Source organism: Garra rufa, chromosome 11, assembly GCF_049309525.1.
Source record: "Garra rufa chromosome 11, GarRuf1.0, whole genome shotgun sequence".
NCBI lineage: Eukaryota > Metazoa > Chordata > Actinopteri > Cypriniformes > Cyprinidae > Garra > Garra rufa.
The window spans coordinates 33895124-33909054 of NC_133371.1; the positions used below are offsets into that span (position 1 = coordinate 33895124).

General features: G+C 33.1%; 1 protein-coding gene across 1 annotated transcript in view; it reads left to right on the forward strand.

The window, feature by feature from the left end:
- The first annotated feature begins 1698 nt into the window (after positions 1–1698).
- The window catches only part of bmal2 (basic helix-loop-helix ARNT like 2), a 34395-nt gene continuing 22162 nt past the window's right edge, over positions 1699–13931 (forward strand). Inside the window, exon 1 of the mRNA XM_073850189.1 lies at positions 1699–1870. Within this exon, the coding sequence (XP_073706290.1) occupies positions 1699–1870 (172 nt within the window). The remainder of the gene's footprint in view (positions 1871–13931) is intronic.

The following is a 13931-nucleotide window of genomic DNA, read 5'->3' on the forward strand; positions in this document are numbered from 1 at the left end:
TGACATGGATCAGGTTTTGTTAATGTATAGTGTAAGGCCAGTCGAATGGATTTGGGAAATGGACCGGCCGGGATTTTATATTTTCGGAGCTGGAAAGAAAGACGTATTTGCAATCACATCGATATCGCCCGCATAATCATACAGTATGATCAAATATTGGGGGGGACAAATTGTCCTTCTTTGAATATTGGGGGGGACGTGTCCCCCTGTCCCCCCATAGAATTACGCCTATGCGGTACAGCATCTTTAGATCACAATGATGATCAAAGTCAATATAAAAACAAAAGCCAATTTGAGAACAGTCTTTATTTTTTTTCACATGACAAAAAAATTACTCATACAATAGTTTCTAAAAGCAAAAATAATGAACATTTATGTATAGAGATATAAATATAAAGAGCACAATTGTTTAGTGCTGTCAGTTATTCACGATTAATGACATCCAAAATAAAAGATTTTGTTAACATGTGTACTGTGTGTATTTATTATGTATATATGAATACACACACATGAATGCAAACATTATAGAAAATGTTGTTTATATATTAAGTATATATATATATAATATATATATATATATATATATATATATATATATATATATATATATATATATATATATATATCAGTTATATTTAATATTTATATATACAGGCCTACATAATAAATATACACAGAATACACACATATAAACAAAACCTTTTTTTGTATGCGATAAATTGACAGCACTACTATTGTTGATTATAGAACAATATTCTATTTTACCTATTATTTCAAAGGTAATATCATTAAATTAATAAAACCAAGGATCGCCTACTAATTCAGTTCAGTGTATTACAATATAAAAAAAGTGTACAAGCTTATCCAAAAATTATATTTAGGCTGCAATATGACCAATTTACTCAAAATGAACAGGTAATTGATTGCCACAACGAATACAATAAAAGTAAAATTCATACTTGAAATATAAAATGTCATTTTGGTTTCTTTGTTATTCTTTCACACTAATTTACAGTTTAGGTAGCCTATAATTATTTCTGAACTATTTGAAGACAAATATATGGATTTTTAAAGACCATAAAAAACATTTTTAAACAAATCAAACAGATATTAATATTTTTGTCTGCTTTTTCGCAATATTAAAACTGTTTCTTATGTACATTCACTGCCTCAAAATAACAGACAGCTCTAGTCTAAAAATATATATATAATATATGTTGCAAGAACTGAATGCGATATGGTTGAATTACATTGCTGCAATCGAAAAGATGCCTGACCGGCACTCGTTCAGTCCAGTACCGCATACCGCCATCGCATCCGTGACCGCATTTTTCTCGGCTTGCATAACATATCGCGTGACTTACTAGGTTAGTAACGTGAGGGAACGGGCAGCAGAGAAGGCGGTGTTGATTATGGTAGGAGGAGATTGCGCGTCGTCGTCTTCCGCGTTTCCCCGGATTTCAACCACTGTCCTGATTCCATCGTGTCCTCTCCTTGCACGTTTTAACGCTCAGCCCACCCTCCCAATTGAGTTAGTTGTAAAGAAAAAAAAAATAAATCAATTATACAGGCCTCGCCGTCACCCCCCCTCCGCCCTCACCTCTCCTCTTTCTCTCCCCCCTTTGCAAATAACTACCTCCGCCTTCGTTCTCCACATGCAGCATCGGCGTCCTGGGCCCCGGCGTACCGGCTCCAGCCATGTCGGCGAGGAATACAGCGGCTGGCGGCGGTGACGGAGCGACGGGGGAAAAGACAGGTAACTCGCCGCTTGAAACCGTACAAGTTTGTCCACCCAATACGGGTTCGCTTGAAGCGGAGAGAGTTGGTGGAGATTGCGCTAAGTGCCGGGCGGAGGAGAGGGGAGCTCTCGGTGTTCCCCGCTGATTGGTTTGCACACTCGCGTTCGCAGCGAAACTAGGTCAGTAGTTCAGTAGAGCGAGCTCTAGCAAACCCGAGCACAGGCGCGTCGGAACTGCTCACGGTGCCACATTTGGGGCTTTAACACGGCATTTAACCAAATTTTCGGGCTTTAATGTGACTGACAATCACGTTTTTAACGTGTAGTATGTTGTGGTGTAGTTATTTTGCGAGGCCTTTGGCAGATTGGCTGCCGTCACATTCAGTCAGCTGTGGCTATGCTAGTTCTTTAAATGTCTTAATATGTGTATTCGCATGCTACCATCGACTTTTTCCTTTTCTATGCTTTGTGAAACTTTGTTTCCTTCATATAGCATACTGTTTTTTAAAATAAGTTTGATTTTTCAAAACGTCCAACCGATAACCAAAATAAAATGCGTTAAATCGATTGTTTGTTGTTTTTATATTTGCGAATGACGGTAGAAATTATTAAGAATATAACGTTAACTGTTCCGTTTGTGATTCATTCTTTAACAAACTTAGCCAATCTTTAATTAATATTGAGAGAATATGTACAGAAACCAAAAAAATATTTATTGCCCTCAGTAATCTGAAAGAAAACAAAAAATTTATTACAGTTGTAGAAGTGGCTGTTGACCATAGCTGTATACTATAGCCTAAAATAAAACGATAAACAAAACAAAAAATGCTATTTTTTTAAGTTATTTCTTTTATTTATTGGTTACCACAACTACTAATGTGTAATCTTTAACACATTGCCATATGTGACCCTGGACAACAATACTTTTTTGTTAAATTGAGATTTTTACATAGTCTGAAAGCCGAAATAATAAATACGTAAGCATACATTGATATATGGTTTATTAGGATAGGTTATATTTTGCTGAGATACAGCTATTTGAAAATCTGGAATCTGAGGGTGCAAAAAAAAAGAAAAGAAAAACTAAATATTGATAAAATTACCTTTAAGGTTGTCTAAATGAATTCTTAGCAATGCATTATTACTAATCAAAAGTTTTGATATATTTAAGGTAGGAAATTTACTAAATATCTTCATGGAACATGCTTTTTATTAGATTTTTTGCATAAAAATGAATCATTTTGACCCATACAATATATTTTTGGCTATTGCCACAAATATACCCATACTACTTAAGACTACTTAAGGTTTTGTGGTCCAGAGCCACATATGACTAACTAATTAGAAAACATTTTAAGTATTTTAAGAGCTGACTAAACAACTTGTGATTTAAGTAAGCAGTCAAATTAATTCATTAATAATCTGACTAATTGGATAGTAAGTGCTCTGATTCTCCATCGGCTCATATGAGTCATTCGTTCGTAAATAGGATGTTTTTGGTTCTCAAACACAGTAGCTTAAATATTAAAGTGTGAATAAAACTATAATACTGACTTTTGATAAATCGTCTTTTACTATATATGATTTCATGTGCCCCAAAGAAACTTAAAGTTTTCTGAATGTGTTCGTTTTACTGTACCAAAGTCACTTTTTTCAATATTTATGAATGTATTTGTGAGTTTTGGAAATTACAAGCACTGTCTGGTGCAGATGCCTTTCTCTAAGTGAATTCAGTCTCGTTTTTAATGAGTGAAACTGCCTCCCGTGACGTAAATGTGAATCATTAGCATTGTGAGGTCATAGTGCTGCCTGATCTAGTCTGATTTCTGGTAACGTGACCTTGTAACGTGATGGTTGTGTAATATGTAGGTCAAACTCGGCACACTTGTAGGCCAGAGCTGTGTGATGCCTCCTCTTCCTCAGGCGTTGCTTTCTCTCTCTCCTCAGCCTAACTCAATCAGTCAACCTTTGCATAACTAGGCTATAAACAATCTAAAACAAAGCTGCTCAGTGTAATAGGGGCAGTTGTGCTTTTAATTCTCACTAAAGTGTGTAACCTAAATCTGCTGTCAGTTTGGTTCCTCTCGTGACAGACTCTCCCCCTCCCCTTCCCTATCGCTGCAAAACGTGACTGGAATTTAGGGTCTCATCTGGAAAGTATGTCTCTTAGGTAACTGGCCTTTCGAGTTACAGATTCCAGTCATTTCGCCGATAGGTGTTTATTCAGGTCAATTATTTATTCTCTGGTAAATTCTGGCAAAGCTGATAAACAAAATGCACTTACCCTGGGGAAATTGTCTGTGGGATTTATGTGTAGGGGGAAAAAGACAGCATTGTATATTAATACCTTCTTTATTTATTAATGATTTAATGTGAGTCTAAACTCAGTGATATTAATATGTTTATAATGGAGATAGTAAAGATGAATAGTGTGATGCAAAAATGTGGATAGAGTGAGCTGGTTTTATTAATCAGAGTCCTACATTTACGGTTTGAAAGCCTTGTTAATATTTTATTTAAACATTCTTTGCATACATTTTAAAAGTCTTTCAAAGTCTGTATCTGTGCCATCCTCTAATAATGACTTTTTTCAAAATCATTCCTTATGGGTTATATTATAATATTACAATTTACATGTTATATTTTATTAATTATATATTACATTATATTATAAAATGTTAGATTTTATAGTTTTTTTTTGTTACATATTGCGTCCTTGATCGTTCAAAAATCGTTCTAATATTCTGATTTGCTGCTCAAAAACATTTATTATTATTATGATGTTGAAAACAGCTGAGTAGATTGTTTTTAGGTTTCTTTGATGAATAGAAAGTTCAGAAGAACAGCATTTATCTGAAATAGAAATCTTTTGTTACATTAGAAATGTCTTTATTATCACTTTTTAAAACATCCTTGCTAAATAAAAGTATTCATTTCTATCATTTCTTTCTCAAAATAAAAAAATTATACTGACTCGGACTCCAAGCTTTTGAATGGTATAGTGTATAATGTTACAAAAGCTTTTTATTTCAGATAAATGCTGATCTTTGGATCTTTCTATTCATCAAAGAATGAAAAATGTACTTGACTGTTTTAAATTTGATAGTAAATTTTTTTTTTTTTTTTTTTTTTTAGCAAAGCAGCATATTAGAATGATTTCTGAAGGATCATGTGACATTGAAGACTGGAGTAATGATGCTGAAAATGTAGCTTTGATCACAGGAATAAATTACATTTTAAAATAGGTTCAAATAGAAGGTAGTTATTTTAAAGAGTAAAAAATAACAATATTACTGATTTTGCTGTATCTTGGATCAAATAAATGCAGGCTTGGTGAGCAGAAGTGACTTTTTAAAATATTTTTAAAATCTTACTGTTCAAAAACATTTGCTAGCGTATATTGAATCTATAGAGTGTAACTGCATTAAACTCATTCAAATGTTAGTCGAGCCATTACTTTCAAAAGTATTTAATCTTTTAAATGAGATTTTAATACATACTTAGATTCTTTGACCTGAATACGCTAAATGATTTAGTAGTAGTTCACAGTCTTTATGAACTCACGTTTGTGAGAACTGTAAAGGCAAACGAGAAGATTTGATCAAAAGTAGGTCAGCAGAACTGTGGTGTATTGTGATGCTGATGCACTATGTTTTAACACCACATTGATTGACCACTACCTGTCTATGGTTGTAGCATGTATAAGATGAAAAGTGTTGCATGATGGGTTGCTACATCTGATCCTGAGCTACAAGGGCAAGTTTTTGAAAGCTTTTTTAATTTATTATTTTTAAATGTGCAAGCAGACACATAAGTACGATTTAAGATTGCAGTCTAGTCGATCATGTTATTACGTGGCACGCACATTAGTGTTGCATATGTGCTTTGTCATGGTCTTTGGAGAGGCTCCTGTGATTTGAATGGTGAGGCTATTTTGAGATTGCGTTTTTATTAAACTGAATTGTTCAAGATCTCATTCTCAAGGACCACTTTACAGACCTCTTCAAGTCTTGGAAATAACAGGCAGGAATAATTGTTTTGCTATCAGTCTTAAAATGTTCTGATTGTCACATCACAACTCTGTGTGTCAGTTTTACATCTTGGCTTGACTTCCTCCCCGGTTACAGAGACAGTTTCCTGTTGCCTCCACGTCTAGACATTAGATTTTTTTTTTTTTTTTGGATCATGCTATTTAAATGTCTTTAAGTCTTTAAGCCTGATTTTGTTTGATCCAAAGTACAGTAAAAAGTCAAATTTTGCAATATTTTTACTATTTAAAATAACTGTTTTCTATTTACATATATTTTAAAATGTAATTTATTCCTGTGATTTTAAAGCTTTTTTTTAGCATTGCATGATCCTTCAGAAATCATGATTTGCTTCTCAAAAAAAAAAACATTATTATTAGTATTTTGTTAAAAAAAAAAGCTGAGTAGAATTTTTTCAGGTTTCTTTGATAAATATAAAGTTCGGAAGAACAGCATTTATCTGAAATAGAACTCTTTTGTAACATTATAAATGTCTTTATCATCACTTTTGATAAATTTAAAGCATTGTTGCTAAATAAAAGTAATAATTTTATAATTTCTTTACCAATTATACAAAAAATTATACTGACTCCAAGCTTTTGAATGGTATAGTGTATAATGTTACAAAAGCTTTTTATTTCAGATAAATGCTGATCTTTGGATCTTTCTATTCATCAAAGAATCCTGAAAAAATGTACTCAACTGTTTTAAATATTGGTAGTAATAATAAAAATCATGAACAGCAAATCAGAGTATTAGAATGATTTCTGTAGGATCATGTGACACTGAACACTGGAGTAATGATGCTAAAGATTCAGTAATAAAACCACAGGAATAAATTACATTTTAAAATGTATATAAATAAAAAACAGTTATTTAAAATAGTAAAAATATTTCACTGTTTTTACTGTACTGTGGATTAAATAAAATCAGGCTTAGTGAACGGAAGAGACGTATTTAAAAAAAAACCCATTAAAATCGTACTGTTAAAAAAAAAATTGACTGGTTTTGTATTTATTCATTTTTTTTTTTAATGGAGGGCCAGATGCCTGGTAAGCTTTGAGATTTGCATGAAGCAGTGCCAGCATCAAACTAAAAGAATTTATCACTTGCTTATCCAGTTTATTACAAACCTACATCAAAATGATTTTGAAAATCTAATGCTTATGTGTCTTTCATTTATGGCTAGTTGTGTTAGAATAAAATATAATCAATCTTTCTTTACTGAAACGTACAATATTAAGTGTACATGGCAGATATAAGGATTAAAAACATTAATACATTAAGTCTATGCCACAGTTTTGCTTTTGCTTGTTGTATGAGACTGAAACTTATGTGATTCATTAGACAATATTTCAAGAAAAATTATGATTTTATATAACTACATTATACTTTTGTTACATTTCTATAAAAATCAAGAGACTTATTAAATAAATAGGAGTGTCATCATTTTGTAGCTTATCTATGTAGTGGTTATAACCATGGGTTAATTGCCTAATTATCAAAATAATCAAGTGTTCTTTTAAAGCAGACAACTGATAAATTGCCAGCTAGTGAGGCAAGGCACTTTTGTAATTTATTAGAAAAATTAGGTCACGTCTAAACTGAATGCTGTTTTGGTTTTTTGTCATGTCTAGGGATTCACCCATTCTAGACAAATTTCTTGAGCAACTCGGTCTAAAACTAAACTGAAAAATACCATGAAATAGAGTCATTTTCACTACATGAGTATGGAAAAGTCTAAAAACAAACAATATTTCCTTGCACTGAAAATTATTGTGCCGTTATTGCCGTGTTTTGCTTTCGTCATACAGAAAATCCACCATCCAATGCCAAAACGCCTCAACCGACTTGGTTTGTGGTTTTAAACAACCTAGACATTTGTAATTAACTCTTTTGTGCAAGGAACGCACCGGTGTTGTACTTAACTGTGGGAGGAATTAACTTTCGTCTGAATCATCAATCATTTGCTGTTCAGTCTTAATAAGGCACTATACCATTTGTCAGCTGCACATTATTCTTTAAGCTTAAACCAAAGGCATAGGTACAGACATAATAAATGCATTATATAGTTGTCGTCTTGGAATACTAAAATGTGATTGTGTCAATCTGGCAATCTGTTCTCAGCAAATAATTTCAGCTGAAATCAATATTTGATGTCTGTTGTCATAAATAATAATGTTTTATTTATTTATTATTTATGTGTTTTGGTAAGTAGCCATTTAATTCGTGAATCTATTGAGGTGATTTATTGAGGCAATGTAACGGTTATCGTGATGCCCCATCACGTGTTATGAGCTGTTTAAGGTCAGGCTGAGCATCACAAATCATCCTCATATATGCCACGCTGACATATTTAAAGAAAACAGTTTGCAAGAGCATGCAATACATCACAGAAAACCAGTCTCATAAGTTTACAGGACATAAAAACTTGTGACGTCAAGAGTAGTTAAAATTAAACTCTGTGGTTGCCTGTTTGCCCAACATTTAGCTAAACAATCAATTTAATACGTAAAATACTACCAAGGTGTGGTGCCAAAAGTGTGCCAAAGCTGAAATCATTGAAGTGGAATCACTGACCTACTTTCACACACTTTTGTCACGTTTCTCGCTCCACGTTTGACGTAAGCAAATTGAGTTTGGACATGTTTTCTCGTGCAGCTCTATGGCAACAGTGCAAAGTATCATGAATAATTACCTCACCTTATGACATGAGCATTTTTCTCCGTGATGACAAGCATACTCGCATCGTCTGTTTTTTTCCAACTTATTTAGATGGATTATCTAGTAGATTATTGAGGCATTTTGCAACTGGTGGGTGTGTATTGCTTTTAATGACATTTTAAAGAGTATAATTATACTTAAAATGCATTTGTTTTCAGGAAGAATTGGTCAGGTTTAGGTGTTGAGTGATGGTATTTTTGAGGGTGAATACATTGCACGTGACTAAATCTCTCTGGGCAACTAAATGATGTGTAAAATTCTTCTATTTTACTTGCCAGTGTGTGAGTTGGAGGCTAAATAAATTTAGCACAGGTATATTATCATTTGCTGAACACTCTGAGCGCTTCTGAGTTTCACACTCCGGCAAGTGATCGTCGCAATTTTTCAGTACATCTCAGTGGATGCGCAATGCATAGATAAATATTTATATCTATGGGGCAATGTACCTGTATTTGATGTACCGTAAACTCTACTGTAAAGGCGCATGACTCGCCGTCGCTTTGCTGAGAACACCGTTTTACACTCATACACAAAGAAAGAGAAAATGAGAAAGTCTTACAATGCAGACGAGCTACATGTAAACAATATTCTTTGTTGTATTTTCCTGTCAAAAAAACAAGTTAGTTTGAAATCCTTCAGCTTTTAGGAAGCATAGATACTGTCGGTTTCTTAGTTAGTGGGAGGAGCTAATGCACAAACGGCAGTCGCATTGGCTGGCACTGTCCTATTGTCACTTGCTGATTTCCAGTTCGCCTATTTATACTATGCCCTAAATGTATGTACTCTTTTTGCGAAGAAAAAGTACATACTTTTGAGTGTGTAGCAGAATAGTAGGCAAGCTTTGGGCCATACTACTTCGTCATAACTGCGTCTTTAACGGGCGCTCTGTTGCTTAGTTACCTAAATCCTGTCAGTGTTTAAACTGCCCTGTCAATGATCACAGTTAACATTATCTACATTTCATTTAATTTGGTTTCCTACCGTATTAGAGAGAAATGAAGAGGCACGTTCTGCCGTGAACTCTGCTCTTGTGTTTGCATAATTATGCATTTAAATGTTAATGACCAAACCTATCATTATAAAAGTTCATAATGTTGATGCACATGAAATATAACACCGATAACATACTTGAAATATTTAAAAAATAAAAGTACATTTTTTATCAGGTTACAGACTGATTATTTATCACACAAACTCCTTTCTCTACTTGTCCGTTGGTCGTGCATATCCTCCATGTTTGTAGTTTTAAACACTTTTTATGTGTGTTTGTAGTTCTTATCGAATCCTCGTTTACCGCGCAATGTGTTCTGGGCAATATTAGCCGTTAGAGTGTGCACTGATCCGCACTTCGAATTCCAAAGTTAAGTAGTAGATCATCCGGGAATCTTTGGAAAACTTTTTTAAACATACTACGATTTGGGACATACTAATTCAATTTTCGAATACTATTTAGGACGGATAGTATGCGAATTGGGACGCAGCTACTGTTTGGATTTAAGCAAATTAGCTTGAGCGAACGCAGATAACATGATTAATATTCATGAACCCAACAGCTCATTAGTCCTCAGTGCATTTTATATTGCTATTAGTAGGATTTGTAGTCGTATTATCTAATCAGCATTATTGTTAGTTATTTCCTTTTTTTTAATTTATTTTTATTTTTTTATTTTTACAGAAACACTAAATGGCCAACAGTATCTTTAATATAAGCACCACCAGTCCTAAGTTCAAAATAAAATAACAGACTTTATTTGGAATTCTTTATCAGTAAGAACAACCCTAAGATACTGCCGTTGTTTTCAGTGAAACTAATGCGCAAACGGCAATCTCATCGGCTGGCGCTCACTTATTATCATCATGTTTTGATTTCAGTGAATCAGTAGGAGCAAACGCAGATAATGTGATTTAATATTCTTGAGCCCAGCAGCTCATTAGTCGTCACTGCGTTTTATATTGTTGTTAGTGGAATTTGTATTATTATTAGTAGTGTCTTATCAGCATTATTGTTTTGTTTTGTTTTTAACAGAAAAACTGAATGAGCAACAATGTAATATAAGCTCCACCACCAGTCCTAAGTTCAGTTAAAATGACAAATATGCATTCATACATGGTTACCAAGTTTAAATTCTAATTACTAAAGTATAATAATAAAAAAAATGTTGTTGAATATATAATACACACACAATTTATTTTAGCCTTTTAAGAACAACCTTAAGATACTGCAGATACTCAGTGCGTTTTATATTGTTATTGGTTGTAGAATTTGTAGTGTTATTATTATCTTATTAGTATTATTATTAGTTTTTTCCTTTTGTAATTTTTTTACAGAAACACTGAATGACCAACAATATCTTAAGCACCATCACCAGTCTAACCACCTAAGTTCATGTCAAAATAACACAGTTCTTTGGAATTCTTTTTGGCTATTAAGAACAACCATAAGATACTGCCAGATACTGATTTCAGCAAATCAGTTCAAGCCAACACAGATAACTAATTAATATTCATTAACCCAGCATCTCATTAGTCTTCAGTGCATTTTATATTGTTAGTGGTAAAATTTGTAGTGTTATAAAAATCTTATCAGTAGTATTATTAGTTTTCTACTTTTTCTTTTTTTAAAGAAGTCTCTTCTCCTCACCAAGCTTGTATTTAATCCAAAGTACAGCAAAACATTAACTATTTTTTACATTAAAATAATGTTTTCTATTTGAATATATTTTGAAATGTAATTTATTCCTGTCATTTCAAAGTAGATTTTTATTTTGTTAATTGCTGATCTTTTTTTTTGTTGGGATTTTTCTTTTCAAAGAATCCTGAACTCAACTGTTTTAAGTATTGATGATCATGCTGATTATAATAATAATAATAATCAAAAATGTTTCTTTATTTCCTGAACAGCAAATCAGCATATTAGAATGATTTCTAAAGGATCATGTGACACTGAAGACTGGGGTAATGATGCTAAAAATTTAGATTTGATCACAGAATTAAATTACATTTTAAAATGTATTAAAATAGAAAGCCGTTATTTTAAGTAGTAAAAATATTTCACAATACTACTGCTTTTGCTGTACTTTGGATCGAATAAATGCACGCTTGGCGAGATGAAAAGAATTCTCTAAAAAACATTGAAAATGTTTGATTAGTAGTGTATATTGCATATATCAATCTGGTGAGTAAACAAAAAAAATGTATTAACCAATGGCGATTCTGTTGCCAAGATGTACGTAGAGGGTTGTTAGGCATGCGATATGTACGTATCTGAATGATGCAGTTCTGAGTGACATCCTGGAAAATGAATAGCGAGTCCATAAATAGTGAGTCAGTGAAATGGCCTTTCTCTTGTGCAAATGACATCACGCAGTCGTCATGAGCGCTAGCATCCGAATGCAGGTCAGTGAAGACCAGGTAATATCATGAGCCAGTGAAAGACTGAGCTCTTCGCTGTTGGGTGTGGCCTTCCTATCGGCCTCATAAAACCAAATAATCCCGCCGCAGATCTTCACTCCAGCACACAGGATTAAAAATCAGGTTGTTGCCGATCTGTTAACGACTATTTAGGTCACTGGGCCTGCAGAGCACTGTTAAATATAGGAGCCAGGGGCACAAGCTGTGTTTGGCCTGGGCTGTTCCATTGTCGCCTGAACCTGATGGCAGTGTATCAACACACACACACACACATACGCGTACACGTAGAGTACATGCACGTGTACATAGGGCCAGTCTGAGGAGGACGTGCAGATGCAGTTCAGGGCTTGATGAGCTGGAGCGTGTCTGTTGATCTTAGAGGCTTAAAGCAACAGGTGAAGCAGGCGGGAAAACAGACTGCCCTGTTAAAGCCTCTTCATGAATAAGTTGTTCTGCTCGCTGAGAGTTTGTGAATGGATTATGGTGGTCAATGGCAATAACAGATGGCGAATACAGCTCCATTATGTCTCTGCCAGGTGCCAGGTAGAGCTGCACACAGTTTGCTCATAAAAGTCATATTGCAACAAATACTCTAATTGTGATTTGAACTGCAATATAATGAACGGCACTCTTGTGAAGTGTGAAGACCTTTGTTCTATGTTTTGCATACACTTTGTAGTTTTACACTTCGTATGGCTTAGTTGTTTTTCGGTAACACTTTACAATAAGGTGTCATTTGAACGTATTAGCAAACAAAATCGTCCTACATTGCTGTTTTACCTTTTTATCTTAAGGGCGTTTGATCTTTGCACGTTCACTTTGCAAACACTTGGTTGGTTACTTTGATTTTGAAGTTGGAGGTGAAAATGAGATTTTTCGACCTACCCTAACTGTCTTGAACTGGAATACACAGTTCACTCAGAGCTAGACAAGACAGGTAAAAAAGTATATAATTTGTACTTTTTCTGTTTTTCCTTTTTTTAATGACAGATTGTTTTCGCAAGATAAGTTTTTGTTCTGGAAGTGAACTACTCTTTTTAATAAAAATGTGGTTGTTCACGTTAGTTCACAGAGCGCTAACTAATGCCAACAAACAGAACTTGTGATTTTTAATAGTTCACTAAATACTGAAACTAACATTTACAGCATTTATTAATCTTAAAGTATTGTTCATTCTTAGTTCATGTTAAAGTAGTTAACTAATGTTAACTAATTAACCTTATTGTAAAATTGTAATAATATCAACAAAATTCTTAATTTTTCATTTTCAAAGTTATTGTTGAAATAACAACAGTAATAATATTGTGTAGTAACAGTAATAATATTGCATTTGCATTGTAGCTTTACTTCAACATAGTTCATTCAACTAGTTCTCAGTATGTCAATAATATTATTAGTATTATTTACTTTATTTCAGAGGAGTTATTTGATTTATTTACATTTATTTATTTAATTTGCATTCATATTGTAGCTTTACTTCAGCATGGACTAATTGTTGGTATTTCAATAATAATAATAATAATAAATTATAATAGTTTTGTGTTTATACTTTAATCAGTAGTCATGAATTATTTCATAAACTTAATTTTTTTATTTTTAAAGTTATTGTTGGATTAATAACAGTAATAATCCGTAAACAGTTTTATTTTTTGCGTTCACAATGTATTTGCATTGTAGTTTTACTTCAGCATGGACTAGTTGTTCTCTTATAATAATAATAATAATAATAATAATAATTAGTAGTATTAGTTTTACATTTATTATTACTATTATTATTATGTCAGAGAGGTTATTTTTATTCATTTATTTAGCATTTACATTGTAGCTTTACCTGAGCGTGGACTATTTTTTGATATTTCAACAATAATAATATTAATAATAATAATTTCATAATTATTTTAATTAGGGCTGTAATCAACCAAAGAAAATCTTGGTCGACTGAAGTCTTGAAACTTTCGACTAAAAAAGACGTTGTGGAGGAAAAAAAAAAAACGTACGTTACATTAATTAGATACGCACTGTGCTCAGTA